The 22,132-nt window shown below is 43.7% G+C and overlaps 1 protein-coding gene across 1 annotated transcript in view; it reads left to right on the top strand.

The window, feature by feature from the left end:
* The window catches only part of pdzd2 (PDZ domain containing 2), a 46,753-nt gene extending 27,743 nt beyond the window's left edge, over positions 1-19,010 (top strand). The window contains exons 18-26 of the mRNA XM_076099598.1: positions 1,784-2,700; positions 2,879-3,023; positions 12,837-13,536; positions 13,633-15,492; positions 15,923-16,040; positions 16,150-16,251; positions 17,893-18,163; positions 18,272-18,406; positions 18,633-19,010. Coding sequence (XP_075955713.1) covers positions 1,784-2,700; positions 2,879-3,023; positions 12,837-13,536; positions 13,633-15,492; positions 15,923-16,040; positions 16,150-16,251; positions 17,893-18,163; positions 18,272-18,406; positions 18,633-18,841 — 4,457 coding nt within the window. The 3' untranslated portion in view covers positions 18,842-19,010. The remainder of the gene's footprint in view (positions 1-1,783; positions 2,701-2,878; positions 3,024-12,836; positions 13,537-13,632; positions 15,493-15,922; positions 16,041-16,149; positions 16,252-17,892; positions 18,164-18,271; positions 18,407-18,632) is intronic.
* Positions 19,011-22,132: the final 3,122 nt, after the last annotated feature.

Raw genomic sequence — 22,132 nt, 5'->3', positions numbered from 1 at the left:
ATTTCAGCTGTGTAATGTCTTATTTAACTATATTAACCAGTAACATATACAAAATATTTACACAATTCAACACATCTCACAAGTGTTACCAGTATTCTAGCATCAAAATTATTAAAATAGACCTTGTAGTTAGAGCTGAGGACTCTCTTGCGTATGGGTATGCAATTTTCGCGCAGAGGGCTAAAAATAGGGCTAGGGGGCTGTAGTCATCAGAAGGTTAAACCTCTCTACAGTAAAGTGACTTTGTAATCAGATTAACAGAAAATGTCATTGTCAGGTTTGGATTTAGCCTGTTTTGAATGAACCCATGCAGCCCATGCATCATTATGATAATCAGTTTGTGTCTTTTGTTAATAAGGAATTCCGAGGAAGACCCGAATGTGTCCAGATGACAATATTTTTGTACCATGCAGCAGAGTATATTTGTACCTAAGATGGTACTGACTGAGGATTTTGTCATTTTCTATTTTGTCTCACATCCATCGTCACATTTATTCAACCAAAAGTATTTTTATTTCATCACGATTTTTTAACTTTAGCTCATGAAATGTAAACGCCATCTTTTCATGATTAATTTTTTATGCCTCCATGACGGCGACAGTGGTGGCCGGAGGCTTTATTTTTTTCCGTCCGTCCAAGCGGTACATTCTCTCGGGAACGCCTTGAGCAAATTTCATCAAATTTGACGCAAACATCCACTTTAACTCAAAGTTGAACTGATTAGAATGTGGTGGTCAAAGGTCACTGTGTCCTCACAAAACACGTTTTTGGCCATAACTCAATAACTCATATGCTAGTTATGAAAACGACACAAAAATGGTTGATAGGGTAGAACGATGACATGGATTTAAACTGCAACTTGACTGGCTGGTGGAGGCATGCAAGCGTGAGGCGGTAATTGTAGTTTTGTACTGTTCCTCCCAATTGACCAGATGTAAAAGGTCTATACTGAGGCTCTACAACAGACAGAGGATGTTTTAGCAGCTTTTTGTAATTGTTTTCAATCAGAAGGAAGCATTTTGGGCTTTTGCATAGTTGAACGTACGCTGTATGCGCCTCGTGTTTTTACAGGAGTGCCCGGAACGCCTCCAGTTGAAAAACATTCAACTCTGAGCCAAAATCCCTCGATGTCATCTGCGTTTTTTTTCTCACTGTGGTGACTATTGCTGGACACCCGGAGCTACTGACCAACGTTAGCATTCGTTTAGCAACATTGAACTTTTCTTTTTAAATGACATTGTGTTGTGACTCAAGTCTGATCAGTTTACTTGCCTCTAAACATTGATAGCATGTGTAAAATTTAACTTAAAGACTCAAAATTGATGGGGATATTTTTCAACATTTTTCAATATTTTGCACACTTTTTTCAGAACATGTTATTTTTTCCATATGTCACAATGCATTTAAATATAGTCCTTTTTAACAGAATTGTCTCGCAGACTTGGTTTTTGACTCCAAAGCTCTGAATCGGTCGTCAGTGGACGCGTCTCACAGCGCCAGTGATCGATGACCAAATATTTCACGATGTTTCGGTCACGATTGTCAACTTTTTAATGGGGCAGCTCAAAATTGACTGTTTCAGAAAGGCAATTTTGAGGCAGGATTAGCTGCTCTAGATTAAGGCCAACTCTTGGTTTAATTCAAACCCCATCCGGGAGACAGCCCATAGTGTAAAAAAAAAAGGTTTAATGCATTGTGACACCATCACCAGATCTTCATCTTTGTCTGTTTTTATTTGGCAACGAAAATGACTTATTCTCAGCATTCACCCCTTCTCTAACAGAAGTGGAGAGTGGCCCCGTGCTCAACGCTTCACAAGACAAGACCCCCGTTCCCCCCAATCCCCGCGTGGAGGCAGTCTGCCAGCCCGTCGCCGTCTCTAGCCCCGCCTCCGTGCGAAGCCCGCTTCTCCGCCAGCGACGGCTGATGTGCTTTGAGGACGAGCTCAGCGACGAGGAGGACGACCACGCCAGGAACACCGGGCTCCTCCGCAGGCCAACAAAACCGGACTCTGTTAACTTCAGCGGTGCCCAAGCATCCGAAATTCCCAAATGTGATTCAGCAGTTGTGAGTGCTACATCGTTGTTGGATATAAATGGAAACAGTGAAGATGGGGATTTGCAGAGGTGCGGAAGCCATGATGGGAAAGCACCACTCTGTGGTAGTTTCTCACAGTGTGAGGAAGGTATTGCCAATAAGTCAGAGTCACCGGCTTCCGAGTCGCCCCTCATGGCCATCTGCAAAGCAGGGGGGGCAAGCGGTTTGGGCTCCGGGCCCAGCAATTTGGCCATTAATAGTGATAACTACACAAATCCAGAGGATGGACAGTTGGAGTCGAAGCGCTCGCCGAAGCTCGAGCATAAAGCAGTGACGCGGGTCAAAAGTATGATGAGCATCGAAGCGCCAAACCTGCCCCAGCAGCAGAAGTCCAAAGCGGATGAGTCCTCTCCAGTCTTGGGCCCGTCCCAGCCCCCTTCCCAAGCCACCCAGTGTGGAAGAAACCCCAAGATCGCCGGTGGCTCGGTACCCCATCAGCTCTGCAAAAAGGGAGATGCCAGTGAGCTTGTGGGTGTCTGCACCATCGACGCCGTGACGCTGTGGAGAAGCGAGGACGAGTCGTTCGGCCTCGACCTGGAGATCATGTCATCCCCTCTGAAAGTCGTCGTCGTTGGGCTAAAGCCTGGAGGTGCAGCAGAAAGGGTAAGTGTGACTGGTCTAATCTTCATACCGCTCCAATATTAGTGAATGGATACTGCCGGCTTTACGCCAAAACTTCGCTGTTTGAATTATTTCAAGATTATTCCAAATAATTTGACATATAATCGTATTTTTTTTTGCCAAGCTGAGTTTGATCTCTTTTGCTTAATCGTGCACCCAGGAAACAACGGGAAACCTGTGTCCTGGAGATGAGATTGTCAAAATTGGGGAAACGTCGGTGCGCTCCTCTACTTACCAGGAAATCTGTGAGCTCATGCACAGCCTTCCCATTACACTGGCCTTGGAAATTAAGAGACCGGTTTCAGGTAAGACCTCGTTTTTAGGATCACTTTTTTCTGGAGATTATAGGTCATCCAGCGTCAGTGTGCTACTGTTGTGCTTTCACCTCAGGACTCCACATTTAGTTTTTTTAAGTAGCAGGGTTGCTGATGCAGAGACAGAGGTAAGAAACGTGGGAAAGTCCATCAAAAAATGTTCAATCTGTTGAATCTGGCTTAAGTTTGGCAATGTGATGTTGTCCAGGAATGCACTTCTTCAGCCAATCAGTAGTGACCGCACACACCAAACATAACTGTATAAGATTCTGGAATAATTCAACCCGGCATATTTCCCAATGAGAGTGAATCCGGCGAGATTCTGGGAAATTAGAACTTTCCAAAAAAACAACCCATGATTTTACATGAATCAACGCTCGTCTCTTAGTCCGAGAGAAAGTAAACACAGGAAGTAGCATCTCAGAATAACCACGTGGGATAACTGCATAAGGATCTACATTAACCCGGATGCTGATCCCTGTGGAGTTCACCGTAGTGCTGCTTTCAGTCGGACTCAAAGACAAGCGTTTGAAATATTTCCCGTAAAAATTGTGTATATTTGAAAAGCTGTAGGAGGCTCATTCAGCTCGTCCACCAGGTTGAAATATACCGGAATTTCCCTTTAGGATCTTTTATGACATCGGCCATATTCTAGTACAATTCTACTGTTAACTTTGCGATCTTTTTGAGGAAAGAAACTGTGATGTCTTTGTAAAATCTTACCACATAGTAATGTTAACCCCTGTGCATTGTTTTGGCATCTGCTCAGCCTTTAAACTCATGACTTTATCAATGAAAGTGGGATCGACCCTTAAGTCCAAGCGTTCTAGCTAAAAGATGGATTTTAATTTCAATCTTTTCTTACTCTTTCGCTCACCTGATGTGGTGGTGTATATTATATATGTATTATATGTGTATTACGCTTCTTCAAATTAGTGTTTACGAGCAGTAGTACCAGAATGCCTCTCAGTTTGCCTTTAAATAGAGCACCATTTCTGTCCCTTTTATGCCGACTTAAGCTGTAGGATCAACCCTCCCTCACTTACTTCCCCAAAGCAACCTGCAAGCATCTGGCTTTCTATCCACGGTGACTATCTCATACAGTATATTTGACCTTTTAGCAGTGCTATATTTACCCTGTAGCCTAACTCCCTGAATGCCTGAATTGACAAATGAGACTTGTATAGTACAGTAATGTTAATCTTAGTTTAGCATAGACATTGCTGTGGATCACTGTTTCTTGGTCACCAAAAGAGTTTTATTACCAAATTACTTCAGAGGGGGGGTGCTTTTTATTAGATCACAATCTTTTTGTATATTTTCGGATTCGGACATCGGATTGCCGTTGAAGGGTTGCATTCAATGTATTAGGGATTCAATTACCGATTTATTTGATAAAAGAAACAAAAATCAATCCCCTGACATCTGTAAATGTTTAATTCTCTAGGTGGTGAACAGATGATTCCTTTAGTCCTCTTTACATCTTCCCCAATCTTGATCTGTTATATAAGAGACGGCAACAGAATAAATGCTCATGTGACACCCTGCAACAACCACAGCAATGTCTCTAAAGTTGTTCTGATACCGAGACCAGAATGGGAAATGCCTCCGATAGAGCCTAAAATGCTGGATAGGGCACCGATCCAATATCACGTTCTATAACATTTATCAACTCATCTACGCGCCATGGGAACACTACTCGATGCATAAATCCTCCCCAATCGGTACTGCAGATGTGCAACTCTCAACAGAGATGAGAAAGAAACGAGATGACTCACTCGTTAGCTACTTCCATCATCAGCCTCAGAAAAAACTACAGCTGCGTCACAAATCCATGATGATGATTGTGCGCAGTACCGATCGGGCAGATGCTGGCTGAGAGTGTAATGTTAGCTCAAAGGTAGCAGAGTGTCAACAATCTGGCAATATTCTAGATTATACAAGAAAGTTCTATGGCATTCATTCATTCAGCCATACAGGTTTAGTAGTATACATTGGTTCAAATGTATATATATATATATGTCTGTGTATATTTATATGTATATATACTGTTATTGGATCGGTACTCTGCATCGGAATCGGTATAAGCAATGAAAAAATGGTATCTGAACATCTCTAGTACCTACATTTTCTGAATTAATCAATTAATACATTTCTGTCTACCCAACCATAGACATTCACACAACGACTTTTAGTCTTTGCTGACTGTTATGTCCCTTCTCTGTTGTCCAGGGGAAGGATTTAGGGACTAACACAAAATAACACAAATGAAAACCAACTAACTCGTATACCATAAACAACATTTATTGTGCTCACTGACAGTGAAAGATGAGCGAGTCTCAACACAAGATTTGGGAGAGGATGGGACAGGTGTGGTCGTGCCAAACAATTGAAACAAAGATAACAGAACTTGGCCTAACTAACTAACCTCTGAAATCAACAAACAAAATGGCTTACTAACTCAACTAAATGTGCTTGACCAAAACCCAAATACAGATGAGGCACCGACCAATAAACCTAGTGTATCTAGACACAGAAAATCCTACGTGTGTGCCAATGTACAGGGTACCCCAGACTCACCTACTGTCCGCAACCTCTCACCACAAATACTAACACGTTCATTTCTCAGGATTGACATAAACAGTGTGAAATGAAGTCCCCCCGAACGCCGAGGCTTCCTGCCTTTTATCTGTGGCTCTCCCTCCACCGATTGGCCAGCCTGCCGCTGGTGCCAATCACCAATCAGGACAACTGGCCCCCACAGGTGGAATCCAATCACCCAATTGATCTGTTAGGAGAACTGAGAGAGAGAGAAAAAAAAGGAAGGGCAGGAGGGGAGAAAACACAACACGTAACACCCCCACCCATATAAGCTCAAACATAATGTTTGATTCTACAGCGCACGCGACAAAGCATCCGCAAGAACATTTTCAGACCCCCTTTTATGAATGATTTCCAGATTGTAGTTTTGTATGATTAGAGACCAACGCATAAGACGCTGGTTGTGGTTATACATTCTGGAGATGAACACAAGTGGGTTATGATCGGTGAAAACTTTAATAGGTTTAACACTTGACCCAATGTAAACCTCAAAATGTTGTAGGGCGAACAACATTGCTAGAGCTTCCTTCTCTATTGTGGAATATCTAAGTTGATGTGTGTTGAACTTCCGGGAGAAGTAACTCACAGGATGATCGATGCCCTGGTCATCTTCTTGCAGAAGAACTGCCCCAGCTCCAACCGCACTGGCATCAACTTCCAGTTTGAAAGGCGAGGAGAAATCTGGGGCGGCCAGGACAGGAGTGCAACACATTATACTCTTAAGACTTTCAAAAGACTGATTGCACTCACTAGACCACACAAAGGGCTTTGCGGGACTGGTTAAATCAGTCAGTGGAGCTGCTACAGAGGAGAAGTTTTTGCAGAACCGTCTATAATATCCTGCCATCCCAAGGAAACGGTGCAGCTCTCTCCTGGTGGTTGGTGCAGGAAATGTCGCAATGGCTGCGATCTTGGCCTCCGCAGGACGAACCTGTCCTTGACCAACCTGCTGACCAAGATAGAGAACAGTTCCTTTTCCAAACTCACATTTGGCAAGATTGAGTGTTAGGGATGCAGTAGAAAGACGCTTGAAAACCTCCCTCAATGTATCCATGTGACCAACCCAGTCATCAGAATAGACTACAATGTCGTCAAGATATGCTCGGCAGCGTGGAACGTCTCCCAGTACTGCATTTACTAGCCTTTGGAAAGTAGCAGGAGCATTACACATACCAAATGGCATGACGGTATACTGTAAGAAATTATCAGGTGTCACAAAAGCTGAAACTTGAGAAGCATGTGGGGTTAAAGGAACTTGCCAATACCCTTTCAACATGTCAAGTTTGCTCACATAGGTTGCAGGACCAATCTCATCAATGCAGTCATCAATTAGAGGTAATGGATGTGCATCAGGAACAGTTACAGCATTTACTTTGCGAAAGTCAGTTCAAAATCTTGGACTACCATCAGACTTGGTATCCAGGAGACAGGGAGAACTCCATGGACTGGAACTGGGTACTGCAAATCCATTCTGTATTAGATAGTCAACCTCCCTCTTCATGACTTCCCTCTTAACCGGATTTACCCGATAGGCATGCTGCTTGATCGGCATAGGGCTAGTCAAGACAACGTCGTGAGTTATGACAGAAGTTTGGGAGGGAATGTCATTGAACAGACACGGAAAGTCATTAATAAGTTCCATGACATCTGCTCTCTGGTCATCAGGGAGATGAGACAAGTAGTGGGGCAAGTTGGACAATACCTCAGTATTACTTAGCCTTGCCCCCTGTGGTGTAGCATTACGCATCACCAACCCATCTTCATCACCATTATCAGGAGTGCTCACCTTTGAAATGGATGCCATAGGTGAGACTTCAGTCTTTAACTCATGAACTTTGGATGACCCTTGTTGACCTTCTCGGAGGTGGTACTGCTTCATCATATTCACGTGACACACTCTGGTGCGTCGCCTGCGGTCCGGAGTTTGGATTACGTAGTTTGTTTCACTTAGCTTCTTTTCTACAACATAAGGACCGGAAAACTTGGCAGAAAGTGCAGAACCAGGTACAGGCAAAAGAATCAATACTCTGTCACCTGGCTGAAACAAATGTGCGACTGCTCGCTGGTCATACCGCTTCTTCATCCCTGCCTGGGAAGAGGTCAGGGCATCTCTAGCCAATGAGCAGGCTAGTTGGAGGCGATCTTTGAGCTTGCTGACGTACTCTGGGATACTTCTGACCCTCTTCTCTGGTATGACCAGTTGCTCTTTAAGAACCTTCAAAGGACTCCTAACTTCATGTCCAAAGACCAGTTCAGCAGGACTGAAACCTAGGGACTCCTGTACTGCCTCACGGGCAGCAAACATAACTAGTGGGACACCGTCATCCCAATCCCGCTCTGACTCATGACAATGTTTGCGTAACATTGATTTCATGGTCTGGTGAAATCTCTCCAGTGCCCCCTGGCTTTCTGGATGGTAAGGACTAGATGTTACATGTTTAACATCCAATGTTCTAAGTGCTTGGGTAAAGACTCTTGACTTGAAATTGGTACCTTGATCTGTTTGAACCACTTTTGGCAGACCAAACAATGTAAAGAACTTTACCAGAGCCTTGGTGATAACTGGAGCTGTGATCCTTCGTAGCGAAATGGCTTCTGGGAACCTAGTGGAAGCACACATGACAGTTAGTAGGAACTGATTCCCAGATCTGGTCTTTGGCAATGGCCCAACACAATCGACAATCACCCTCTCAAATGGTTCACCCATTACTGGAATGGGACAGAGAGGAGCTGGAGGAATCACTTGATTCGGTTTTCCAACAACTTGACACACATGACAAGTAAGACAATGACTAACAACATCAGTCTTGAGTCCTGGCCAAAAGAAATGCCGGAGGACTCTTTCATAAGTTTTAGTGATCCCCATGTGTCCTGACCATGGGTGGTCATGAGCTAATGACAGTACCTGAGAACGATAGACTGTAGGTACAACAACCTGGTAAATCTCACCCCAATCCATATCCTCTGAGATACCACTAGTCCAGCGACGCATTAACAGGCCATCATCAAGAAAGTAGGCCATTTTCTTTTTCTTGGCTTCTTCTGGGCTAAGAACGGATGAATGACATTTTTCAATAGTGAGGTCTGCTTTTTGTGCCGCTATGAACTCTTCCCTGGTGGCTGGCAGTTTTACCCTTTCTTACTGGTGTGAGAAGACCCAGTGTCAGCATGTTGGACCTCAGGCTGATGTTTGGCCTTAGTCATAACTACCTCGGGTAACTGTTCTGTGACCAGAAAAGTGTCAGACAAGTCTAAGCCATATTTCTTTGTCTGGGCCCGTGTAGTCACACAAGCAGGAAAGGCGTCAGGAAGCACTTGTGCCATCTTGTCAGAGTCAGAGCTTAAATCAGGGCTGTCTAGCACCACAGGGACTGGCATAACTTGGCCCCCTGCTAGGTCATTTCCTAGAATGAAATCGATACCTTTAATGGGCAAGGCAGGTAGAACTGCAACTTCAAAGAATCCACTGACTAAGGGAGACTGAACATTAATATTGTGCAAAGGCGCAGGTATGAAACTCATTCCAACACCTTGAACAACTGCACTTGAGTTACACGACGATTTAGACGACAGAGGTAAGATGCCTTCTCGAACAATAGACTGGGAGCCTCCTGTGTCTCTCAATATCTTTACTGGCTGCTGATCTTTTGGATCCCCACTAAACGAAACAAATCCCTCTGATATGAGGGTTTGAAACAGTCATCAGGTTCATTCTCTTTAGACTGTGACAGTTCCAACCTTGGTAGTGTCACTCTTGTAATCAGTCCCATGCCTTTTGGATGTTGTAAGGTTGGCGGAAACTGTTGCTTACGTTTCAGAGAAAGGCAATCAGCAACGATGTGACCCTTCTTATGACAATAAAAGCATTCACGATCCCCTCGAGGTGGTGACGGTGGTCCCCTAGCCTTGTTAAAAGGAGGGTGGCCAAAACCAGGTCGCATGGGGTGTGGTACTGAAACTCTGTCTGGGCGGAAGGAAGACAAACACATTTTTATGAGTGAGGACAAACTCATCAGCCAAGACAGCTGCTTTCGACAGTGAAGTCACCTTTTGTTCATTCAAATATATCACCAGTCTCTCTGGTAAAGCACCCTTGAAATCTTCCAACAGCATTAACTGACGAAGAGACTCAAAACTATTCTTTACCTCATTGGCGGCACACCACTTATCAAAGAACTCCCTTTTCCCTTGCAAACTCAACAAAAGTTTGTTCACCAGATTTTTTATGGTTTCTAAACTTCTGTCGATAGGCCTCTGGCACAAGCTCATAGGCACGCAATATTGATTCTTTGAGTAAATCATATTGCAAGCTTTCTTCTAAGGACAGAGAGGACACTACCTCCTGTGCTTTACCTACCAGCTTACATTGAAGTAGAATTGGCCACATGTCCTTAGGCCAGACTAGTGCAGTAGCAATTTTTTCGAATGCATTAAAGTAGGAGTCAACCTCTGACTCCCGAAAAGTTGGCACTAAGGCAATGTTCTTGCTAACATCAAACCCTGGTTTGTGAAGGACTGTCTGGGAAGGTGCAGAATTTGCTGTTAATTTTTGTCCAGCAGAGATTCTCATGGCCTCTATGTCAAGCTTCCGTAACTTGACTTCTTTTTCAGCCTCTATTTCGAGCCTGCGTACCTGAAGATCATGGTCAGCCTTACGCACCATCTCCTTCTCCTGTGCCTCTAGCTGAAGACGGGCTAGGCGTACCCTCAACTTGGCATTCTCGCTGGATCCACGGAATTCTGGGGAAAAAGGATCAAACCGAGGCAAAGTTGCAGGAGGAGCCTTAGGTTCAACCGTTTCCCCCGGAGGTGTAGCAGGTGCTACTTTATCTGGAACAGAAAATTCATCCTGTCCAGAAACACTACTTGTAGGACCCACTAGTACTTTTGACTCCATTAGTCCTTCCAATACCTTATTTCTGATTTCTCTCTTAACATGGTATTTTTTTACTGAAATTTCATAGTGGGCTGCTATACACAATAAATCATCCTTGCGGCATGATTTAATCTTTTCAAAGTTTGGACTTAATATAAAGTCCTGTAAATCAAAACTCATGGTTATTCTATTCTCTAACTACCATGACATCACTTCCAGCTTAATTTAATAATTTTCCACGGAAAGATCCCGGACAAGCCCCCAATTATGTTACGTCCCTTCTCTGTTGTCCAGGGGAAGGATTTAGGGACTAACACAAATGAAAACCAACTAGCTCGTATACCATAAACAACATTTATTGTGCTCACTGACAGTGAAAGATGAGCGAGTCTCAACACAAGATTTGGGAGAGGATGGGACAGGTGTGGTCGTGCCAAACAATTGAAACAAAGATAACAGAACTTGGCCTAACTAACTAACCTCTGAAATCAACAAACAAAATGGCTTACTAACTCATCTAAATGTGCTTGACCAAAACCCAAATACAGATGAGGCACCGACCAATAAACCTAGTGTATCTAGACACAGAAAATCCTACGTGTGTGCCAATGTACAGGGTACCCCAGACTCACCTACTGTCCGCAACCTCTCACCACAAATACTAACACGTTCATTTCTCAGGATTGACATAAACAGTGTGAAATGAAGTCCCCCCCCGAACGCCGAGGCTTCCTGCCTTTTATCTGTGGCTCTCCCTCCACCGATTGGCCAGCCTGCCGCTGGTGCCAATCACCAATCAGGACAACTGGCCCCCACAGGTGGAATCCAATCACCCAATTGATCTGTTAGGAGAACTGAGAGAGAGAGAAAAAAAAGGAAGGGCCGGAGGGGAGAAAACACAACACGTAACACTGACATAATCTAACGCCTCTGATGCAATGTGGAGTATGTAGTGTCTGTGTTCTACAATATGCTTGCAGGCCTGTAATTGGATAGTTCAATGACCCATCAGGTATTGTTTAGAATGACAATTTCAATTACATAATAATTTCAATAACTTTTCTTTGTTATAATAAGTCTCAGATTCTAAGGAAAGAAATCTGTTATGCCAAAGCTGTCATTCTACTTGAGGTATTTCTACCGGTGAATTTTGTTATTTTTCTTTTTCAGAAATATTAATCTGTTTGGAATTTAAAAAAATTGAAATCAGGCCTCTCTCTGACCCTTCTGTTGCTTACGTTTCAGACGTTTTAAGTTTGCCTCTTTATTATCAAGGTACCTCACAGACCTTATGGCCTGTTCCGAGACTTTGGTGAACTGATTCATCATAATGAAGTTCAAATTAAAATACATTTTTCCTGACTAACCTGGAGTTGAAACACAACTATGTAACTAGTATAGAAAAAAGAGTGTTTTGGGGATTCTAAATGCTCTGCATATTGCAGTGAAAGACTTGCTCTCACACAACACCAGAAGACATCCAGATGGACAAAACTATCAGCCTGGACATTCTTCTTAAGTTATTTTATTTCATTATTTAACCTCACTGTGTTGCAAGATAAAAGAACATTGTTAGTTTTTAGGGAGTGTGTCTTTTTGTAGCCCGGCTGTGTGTGTGAAAGGGTGAATGAGAGGCCAAGTGTATAGCGCTTTTCCATTTACCATTTTGACAAAACCTTCATATATTCTAATTCGCACAGGCTCCGCCCTCTACTGGACTCTGTGAGTAATATTCTCCCCCACTGGGCATAAGCTGGCCAATCAGCACATGCCTCACCGAATATGTGAACCCCACGGTATAAAGCAGCACACAACGCTGTGTGCCATCCTTTTTCTCTTCAGCGAACGGCGATTTGCCCACTGGCATGAGACAGCTACGCTCCTTTCTGATGGACCAGGGAGTGGTATGTGCAGGGTGTGTACTGCTTGTATTATGACCCCTGTAGGCTTAGGCCATGCCTCACTTCATTTGCGGACTACCTGGGTTGACTCTGGCCCCCTACTTCTCTGCTGTTGCAGCCTGGGTTATAAAGAAGTAGGTGGGCTGCGGCAAATAACCCGTAGCCAGTCAGCCTGTTGTACTGGGGGGTCCGCACATATTCGAATAGGCATGTCCTGATTAACTAGTTACACGTATGCAAATTTAGAGTAGACAAATGCTTATTTGTGATTGGAGTAGAGTATTACCCATAGAGTCCGGTAGAGGGCTCTGCCTGTGCTGATAGAACTAGGGTTACAAAATCCTAACCTTCGTTACTTCAAATGATGAACTCAGCGCTTCTCATTCAGTCCTAACTAAACAGCTTACCTTTTATTTTTGGTCCCAGCTGTAGATCGACTGTCCAGTTTGATAATGTCATCAGGGAGCAGTGACGGAGCCACTACACTGAACCCACCCAGATCTGTTCAGGGCACATCTGATGAAGGACAAGTAATAGGTGCAAATTCGAGAAATTTCAACCACACAACCCAAACAGACTTTCAATTACCCATCACCAATATAGATGATATTTTATCAGAAGTAAGCCTCTGCAGTGTTACAAATACACACAATAAATCCCCCTACAAAACATTGTCTAATGAGCCTGTATCCTGCCATTCAAGCCAGCATAGAGTAACCCAGTGTGAGAAAGCTTGCCTTCAGGTTCCAATACAGTCTGATCCCCTGGACTGTTTCATCTCGGATGCAGGAAATGAAAAAGGTGCCATGCCCACTATGGAGACAAACAGCTCTGCTGTTTTCAATGGATCACATCCCCAAAGGCCTGATGCTGGTTCTAAATCTATGTACCCCATAGGAGATGACAGTGATTCAAACAGTAACTCCTCCACTGACAGCAGAGTAATGGTCAATACGATGGCCGGCAGTGGTGGTAGTTTTCATGAGCCGTCAGATGAGGAGGAGGTGGAGTTCTGTTTGTGTGATGCCAAGCAACCTGCTGCTGGTGAAATCTCTCATTTAAGCCAGTCACCGAATGAGTCCCCATCTTTTCAGCATGCCAGCAGTCAAAACACAAACCTTGACCAGACCTCGCAGCGCTCTGCTGATGTCTTACTGACAAACAATGAAGACTCTGTTACAACAACCCAACACTTGCAGCTATCTCATTTATTAGGGGTCTCCTCTCCAGTGCAGCCATGCCAATCTTCCAACAGTACAATACCTGGGAATTCTTTACAGTGCCACACTGATAGAGCCATCGAACCCTCTGACAAAGTTAAAGCATGTGTGACATTCAGTCCCCAAAGCACTTGCAGCAGCCCCTATCCACCAGATACACACAGTGCCACTAAGGGTACTACTACTACAAATTTGCATGCAGATGCCTCGCTGACCTCAGCATTATTGAAGCACTTGAATACACAAACTCCCCATTTACCTTCAATGGAGTCAGAGACCGCAGGTTCAAGCATCGGCCGATCGGATACGAGAGTGTCAGCGTCAATGACGAGCAAAGAAAAAGCCTTGGAGTATAGAACTAATTTAAACCCCCATGCTATCTCCGTGCTTAAGAAGAACTCTGGACTAAAACTTCTTGATAGTATAGACTGTCCCGTGTGGAGTAGTAACTTCAAACTCCAGATTGAATCTCAAATCAGACCAAACACTAATGCTCCCAAATTGAAGGGCCTTAGTATTAAGAGTAAAAACAAACCAAAGGAGGAGCTGACCGGTAGGGAAAGTCCAGTATCCTTAAACACCAAGGCTTCCTTGAACCAGTCACCAAAATCCATATCAACGGCAACCACGTCCAGCTCTTTGAAGACCAATACCCAATGCCTTGATTGGCCCAAAGTAAGTGACAGACTGCAAGCTACAGCTGAGCACGGGCCTTCAGGTAGCACATCACAAACAGTGCAACTGGCCAAAGAGATCCATTTAAGCTCCAAAGCGCCAGCCAAATCACAGAGCCAATCCCACACCACTGCCACTCAGAGAACATTTATAGAAGTTCGACTGTCTTCCTTTTCTGGTTCTTCACCACCAGTTATGGCACACAAAGAAACCGTGAATTCAGAAGAATCTAAACCCACTCAAAGAGGCACAGATTCAGGATTAGCCCCCATGCTGTCTCCTGCCAACTCCACGGTAGAAAAAACAAATGTCACGGTCAGTAACACAGTGTTTAATTCTCTGGGTTCTGCTAAAGAAACTGATTCAACCACAAGTAATGGCTCAAAACCCAGCACTATTGTAGAGACAAGTGAGACCCTAAAGTCCAGCACGTCCAGACTGTACATAAAGACGATGGAAAGGCGAAGCCTCACCATAGACACCTCCTTGTCAGCAGGCTACAATCCTTTCTCTGTCCGACACAAGATAAAGTCCTTTGAAAACCTGGCTAACTTTGACAAGCCGGTGGCTAAAAGCAGTGACATTCAGTCTTACGCTCTGGCGTATAGAGCCTCGCTTAACCAAAGGATCGCCGGTTACATGGGCTTGGTCAATTCTATCGACTGCCGGGCACGGCAAAGGAGTTTTAGTTCTTATGTGGAGAATCTGATCCCCACCGTGCCCTGCTCACCTCTCCTCAGTAAATCTCCATCCAGCATTACACTGATCAACCTTGAGCTCCCACGTTCGAGCTACAACGCAGCTCCCCCGATGGAAGGCGGTCCCGAGTCTCACGGTCTCAAAGCTCCAGATTGGACGGCACCACAGACCCCTCAGGTGCTGCGCAAGAAACACGACAAACTTGCCCGCAGCAGGTTGCGGCAGCTCAGGGCTCTCAGCATGCCTGAATTGGAAAAACTATGCACCGAGGACTTTACCAGAGACCATGGTACGACCGCGGATACAACTGAGCCTGGCAGCCATGCCACCATACTCGAGAAAGCTACAGCGACTAAGAGCTTTCCACCTTCTGCAACCCTGACAAAAGCTGATGTGAACAGGGACAGCGGAGGTGATGTTGGATCCACTGAAGAGACTCCTCGGGGAACCCCAGAACCCCACGGACAACAGCCTGGCTGGGCAATCAGGTGGGGGAGTTCAATCATTTGATTTATTTGATTTAACCAGATGAAACCAACTGAGATAAGAAATCTCTTTCAAAATGGTGACATGGCCAATAAGGCATCAAAGTTACAGTTCAAGTACACGTCGATTTCATATATACAATAAAGTACATAATACTTTACAGAGTAAAAATTAATGTTCATGTATCTAAAGAAGAGGTTGAATATACACAGATGTATAACACAGACCAAGGGCCATAATAATACAGACAACACTGATTGATTTCATGATTAGCATTTGTAAGGAATATATTGTTGTAGAAATAATGGTAAATTGGCCAATATTAGCCAAACCTGAGGACATTTTGTCCAATAAAACTAGAGATTGAACATTTATTTTCTTGTGTTTCTTTCTATTAAAATTGTGTTTGATGTTGGCTCCTTTTGTCTGCAGTTTAAAGGAGCTGGCTTCTTCTCCCGTCAGTCAGCGTAAGCTGCAAACCCTGCTCTCCTCCCCGACGCTTCAGTCGTACGTGTCGGCCCTGCTTCAGGAGGCCGAGGCCCTCTCAGAGGTGACGCTATACTTTTAGAACTTACACATTTCGTAGACTAGACTGTGTCAGTCCTACTTTCTGTATACATTTGTTTGTCACATTGACTCTGCGTCTGAACTCCCTGCAGGTCAACGGTAATACTCACCTCGTGGTCCTGAGCAAAGAGGAAGGCTCGGGGCTTGGCTTTAGTGTTGCTGGTGGAGTCGACCTTGAGCAGAAGGCAATAACTGTAAGTACAGTGTGCTCCAATGCAGTACAAGCTGCCATCGTCTCTTTTGATACTACCACTGGGGGGTAAAAAAGTCGGGAATGTTCTCATACTGTAGGAGGAGTCTTTCTGTCTCTGCTGTGCTCAGGTTTGTCTTGAATAAAAGATCCTGATGAGGTGTGTTAGTTTGTTTTGAGCCCCGTTAGATACTGTAACAGCACAGCAGTTACTCTTCCTGGGGTCCACATGATGTATTTACAATATTTCAATGAAAAAACACATGACATCCATACAACAATAGTAACGACAAACACCGAGCCGAAAAACAGAACGTATTTGACCCATCCGTAAGTCCCGCCTTCCACTGCTACTCCGTGTTACCATGGAGCCCACACTGTCACTAAGTGCACTCCCTGAATAAATATTATACATGTTTGGGATAAACAACAAAGCGATTTTAGAGAGAAGTGGACAGAAGGATCTACAATATGCATTTGAAGGATATATCAGGATGTCAAACTGATTCAGCCGTGAAAACTAGTTAAACCTGGTGATCAAGTCAGAAGACCATTTAATTAAGGAACAACAGTGTTCCTTTAAAGCCAGGTAGCTTACGCTAGTTAATGATATGCTAACGTACTGTGCTAATATTAGCTACACTGATTTTTATGTAGAAACGTAACGTTTTAGAAACGTATATCTCCTTCCAACCTCTTCGGCTAACGAGTATCACTATTACACAACGTTTAACCACGACCAGCTCCAAATCCACACAACCAGCCTGAAAAGGAAGAAAATCTGAAACGACTGCATGAGAGTCTGGAGCGGAACGGAGTTGTCTGATCAGAGCATGCCGATGCTACGCTATCATTGTCTAAGCTGCGTTCGAGGGGCGGGGCTTAGCGAAGGGACACCTCTTAAGATCTAAAGTAATCAATGAAGCAGCACACATCCTCTGATCACCAATACATCAGAGCGCTGCACATGAATCATAATTTCATCGGTTGACGTGGTAGTTGTGGAATGCCCCTCTTTGTACACATGCTGATTCACAATATTTTGTTGTTTATATAGAAATTCTAATTTTGTTAATATGCTATTCGTTCTCTTGGTCTTTCTCTGGTTCCGTACCATTAAAACAAGGTACTTTGCACTGTTCTGTGTCATATGGCCACTAAGTCAGAACTTCATTGTATTAATCTCAGTTACCTTTATTCCTGTTTGTCTTAAAAAGACATTCAGTCATTTTGAATGCAAAAATGTTTGTGCTGCTCAATAAAAATGCGTTTTACTTAAACTGACTGTTACTCCCTTCACTCTCGATAAATCTGTAAATCCCTTATATATTTAATATACGGTCACTGTAACCTATAACTCAAAAATTCACATGTTGATTATGAAAGTTTCACACAAATTTCTAATAGCATAAGATGAAGAAGTGATGACATTTTGGACAGACATTGATGTAAACTGCAACATGGCTGGTTGGTGGAGGCATACAACCATTTATGTTAATTCTGTCTATCGTCCTTTATATTATATATATTATATTATTATAAATTACTTTGTGCTGCATTTCTTGTATGAAAAGTGCTATACAAATAGAGATTATTATTATTATTATTATTATATTAATACTATAATCTTTAACTTTGTGTTCAGGTCCATCGGGTCTTCACCAAAGGGACAGCGAGCCTCGAGGGCACAATCCAGAGAGGGGACTGCATTTTATCCATAAACGGCAGCAGTCTGGGGGGGAAAACCCACGGAGAGGTGGTCTCCTGCCTCCATCAAGCCAGGCTGTCCAGTCAATCCTTAGTAGTCATCTGGAGGGACGAGGACAGTGGAATGGGCCCCTCTGACACACATGACTCGGCCGGCCGGCCAAAGAGGACGTGTTCCGCCAGGAAGAAGTCTTCGGGCGTTGGAGCAGGTAAGGCTTCTGTGACACACGTCTCCATGAGGGTAAAGTAGTTCCTCCCCTCCTTCACTGTTTCCATATTATGTTTAACCTCATCAACCTTAATTATTTACCTTCCAGTGGTGGATGTGGGTCCAGACGGTGCTTTAACGGTGGAGCTCCACAAGTCCTCTGCCGGCCTGGGTTTCAGTCTGGAAGGGGGGAAGTCCTCGTCCCACGGAGACAAGCCTCTCATTGTGAAACGGATCTTTAAAGGTGACCCAGTTTTCTATAAGTCTCTCAGAAAAGTCCATGTTAAAGCTCAATACTCATTTCATTTAGTCATCCTTAAACACATGTGATTATAGTGTCATGGCACAGGTAGTACTGGTAAAATGATTTGTTATTTAGTCTTGGGTGTGTGCGTGATCAGACTTCTACTTCGAGCTGAGAGGAATCAGGCGGCGCATCTTTAACTTGAGTCGCTGTACTTCTACAACAGGAGGCGCCGCAGAGCTGTCCGGGTTAATCAAAGTTGCCGATGAAGTTCTGTCCATCAACGGCTGTTCTCTGGAGGGCCTCATGCACCACGATGCCTGGAAAGTCATCAAAGCCACTGACGAAGGGCCCAACCACCTCCTCATCCGCAAGCCAAGGAACCTGACTGTAATGAACAAGGAAGCAGGAAGCTCCCGAGACGGACCAATGTGAAACAGCCCTCTGATACAGGCTGTGGACGAGCTGTAGCTTTTTCCAGCTTTTCTGATGGACTTCATTTGACTTTTTGTGTTTTGTCTCGTTACATGTGTTTGTACGTAGAAATAGGCCACATTGGATGGACCAACAGCTATTGTGGTGGACATTGCTGAATCATGATTTACTTCAGATGGGAGGTGCAGTTTGTTTACAATAGATTCACTTTGGAACACTAAAGAAAACTTTTTTTTTTAAATAAAGTCAGTATGTGAAACTATCCATGGCAGGTTGTGGTTATACCATTCATGCTAACTTGAACATCTTTGAACTCTCCGCTTCGGAAATGTAACTGTCTTACAAACGATTGAATGTCCTCACCAACATTTCAAACCTTTAACTCTGTTTCTCTACTTACAAAGACTTGGAGAATGTGGATGGATAGGATTGCAAATATTAACATTCACATTGATAGATTGAAAAGGTATGTTTTATCTATGTTTCAATTTCTACTCAATCCAAGCGATTTTATGAGAGAATGTCTTACATTGGTTAAACACACCTAACATGTTAATCCTCTGGAACTACTTTCTCCACATGAGGCGTTTAACTCTATCATCACATCATTATATTTCTAATAAACAGCAGGTTGAACACAATATCAGCCATGTTACAGCAGACCACCACACAGCTTCTAAAATGGTTACAATGACAGTGTGCAAGTGTAAGAAATGACCACCAGATGTCAGTAAAAGCACACAAACGGGTGAGGAACCACTCTGAGCTTCTGAACCTCAGTGTGTTACTGTTCCTGCAGTGGAACCAGCACGCCCGCTTTTAAACGTTACAGTTTTTAATGTTCACAAAGTAAAGGACAACTGTCATTGCTTCGACACAGAATGCATTCAATGACGATGTCTTTCGAAATCCATGAAGGTGTTTCTCACTCAAAGTCGACCACCACCAAACCTCTGTGTATTTTACCTCAGTTCTGCACATGATTACATGCTATTTAAAAAAAAAAAAGAACGTACAATGTAAATAACACTGCAATATTCTACATTCTGCTACATCTACATAGAAATAATAAAAAAAAGAAAACTCCTAATTGGGCCAAACAACACTGTGCACCTATTTTCATTCCTCCATGACATCCATTGAAAGACTTGTGCCAGGTGAGGAGAGTCAGATTCCAGTGGTTTGCAGCTCATCCCAGGATGGTGTCACTACCATTCCTCAACAAAAATGATTTCCCCTCGTGTCGGTGGAAAGTTTAATGCTGGACGCCTGGACATGTCTGCGGAGCATTGCCAGGGATCTCACATATTAGAGGCCGTAACAAGAAAAAAATGTTGGGCTCGATGACCATAAAGGTCATCAATTATCAAAATTGAAGTAATTGATTCTTAAGTGGCAACTTGTTTCAGCTCAATTATTAATTTTGATACTTAAAGTATAACAAAGCAAATGCTGACCATAACAATTAAAGCATGTGATTCCCATGTGCTGCGTATAACAGGTTTTCCATCAAAATGTTGGAACCTGGCTGCAGGGATCATCTCCAATCGAGACACAAGAGACATCAACGAGGTCCAACACTGACCAGGTCTGGCTCACGGTCGGCGTTCACCCCAAAGGTTGTCGGATGGTGGTTGAAGTCTGCGCTCTGTCTAGTTCTTCCACACCAAAGTGGGAAAGCTATTTCTCTGCCGAGCTGCTGATATACTTTGGGCCATATAGTGTTCATGCACACTGCACTAAATATCAAAACGATGTAGTCATTATGCCAAAAACCAGAAAACAAAATGAGTGGCCCCCGTCTGCACGGAGGCATGTAAAACACAGACGGAGCCCTAAACCTGCGGCTGAAAGATGCCGTTACACGACAAGGTGTTGAGTTCAGCTTTAACGACCACAATTTGCAAAATCATTTTGGACACTTGGGGTAAAGATAGCACAGAACTGCGCTTCGCATGCAGCAGCATAACGATTCGCCTTTTTTACATGTAATGATTTTAATAATTTTTAAAGTGTAATGAGAGCGGTGGAAAACATTGGGCACGCACGTCAGCAAATTCCACTCGGCTCGCCAGCAAACAAAAAAATGTGTCTTCTGCGGGGCTCGGTGGGTGAGTCATTAGTGACATGCTAATGAGCCACGATAAGTGCGAGTGCTGCTGCTCGGGCAGGGGGGGAGGTTGAGCTGTGGATAATGTTATTTTTGTCATTGTGGAACTGCACAGGGGTCAGTCACTGTTTGAACCTCTGTGCTGTGGAGACACATCGCTGAGTACTGCCGGCACAAGACTAACAAAGTTAATTTACTTACTCTGAAGACTCCGAAAACTCAAGACAACCTGATGCATTGTTGTAGATTCAAACCGCGGGAGAACAATTTGCAAAGTTCAAGTTAGCTCCGCTCTACGCTGAAAAGACTTAAAGCAGCGTGAAGGGATTTTCTGGCCACTTGGGGGCAGCATAACAAGTTGTTGTTGTGAGCAAACAGTTTGCCTATTTCAGCGTCCAGCAGACTGCCGTTTATTTGGAGTTGTATTCGTGTCCACCGTATAAATGCAGAAGGCCGATATTTACTCTCCTTTTAGCTCTTTTGTTATATCTGTTTTTGGTCTCCACCAACTCCTGAGAAGAATGTCTGGCTCATTAGTTGCTAAATGCTCCATGCTTGGAGAAAGCTTTCTCCAAAGCACCTTCATCATTGGACATAAAAACAGCCCGTTCTCATTTCCAGGGTGTCAAATATTTTGATACGCCCCTTGGCGTCTGATACCGACGCACAAGACACCCTTCTGTAGCGTCGTGTGACCCATCAGGCGTAATATGAAGACTGGAAAAAAACAAAACATGCAGGGTGGTAAGGAGGCGGCTGGGTTAAATAAACACCAGGCGACCGGTGTTCAAGTCCCAAAATGTTGAGTTATTTTGAGGTGACCTTACATTGTTTATCTTTTACGTTTTTTACGTACTTTAAGGCCAACCATGACGTTTTTCCAAAACCTGACTAAGTGGTTTTGTTGCCTGAACCTAAGCAAATGTTTTTGTATTAATACACAGTGTTAATCACGTGTTTACTGCGACCCTTTAAGCCAATGCGCCCCACCTCTTTTTTTGCTCACCACGCAGACCATTTACCTGCATTCAACCAAAACCTGCTCAAACGTGATTGGTCAATACTAATTGGACTACGAATGGAAACCGGCAGGCTCCCGGTGGTGGCAGTGTAACTCACTGAAGGACTAAGGCTGCACTCAGTGTTGTAAGTAAGATAGAGATATTTTTCCATTTAATGTA

The sequence above is a fragment of the Anarhichas minor genome, unplaced genomic scaffold, assembly GCF_050575085.1.
Source record: "Anarhichas minor isolate MPS153535 unplaced genomic scaffold, ASM5057508v1 ptg000025l, whole genome shotgun sequence".
NCBI lineage: Eukaryota > Metazoa > Chordata > Actinopteri > Perciformes > Anarhichadidae > Anarhichas > Anarhichas minor.
This window is presented reverse-complemented; position numbering and strand designations above follow the sequence as displayed.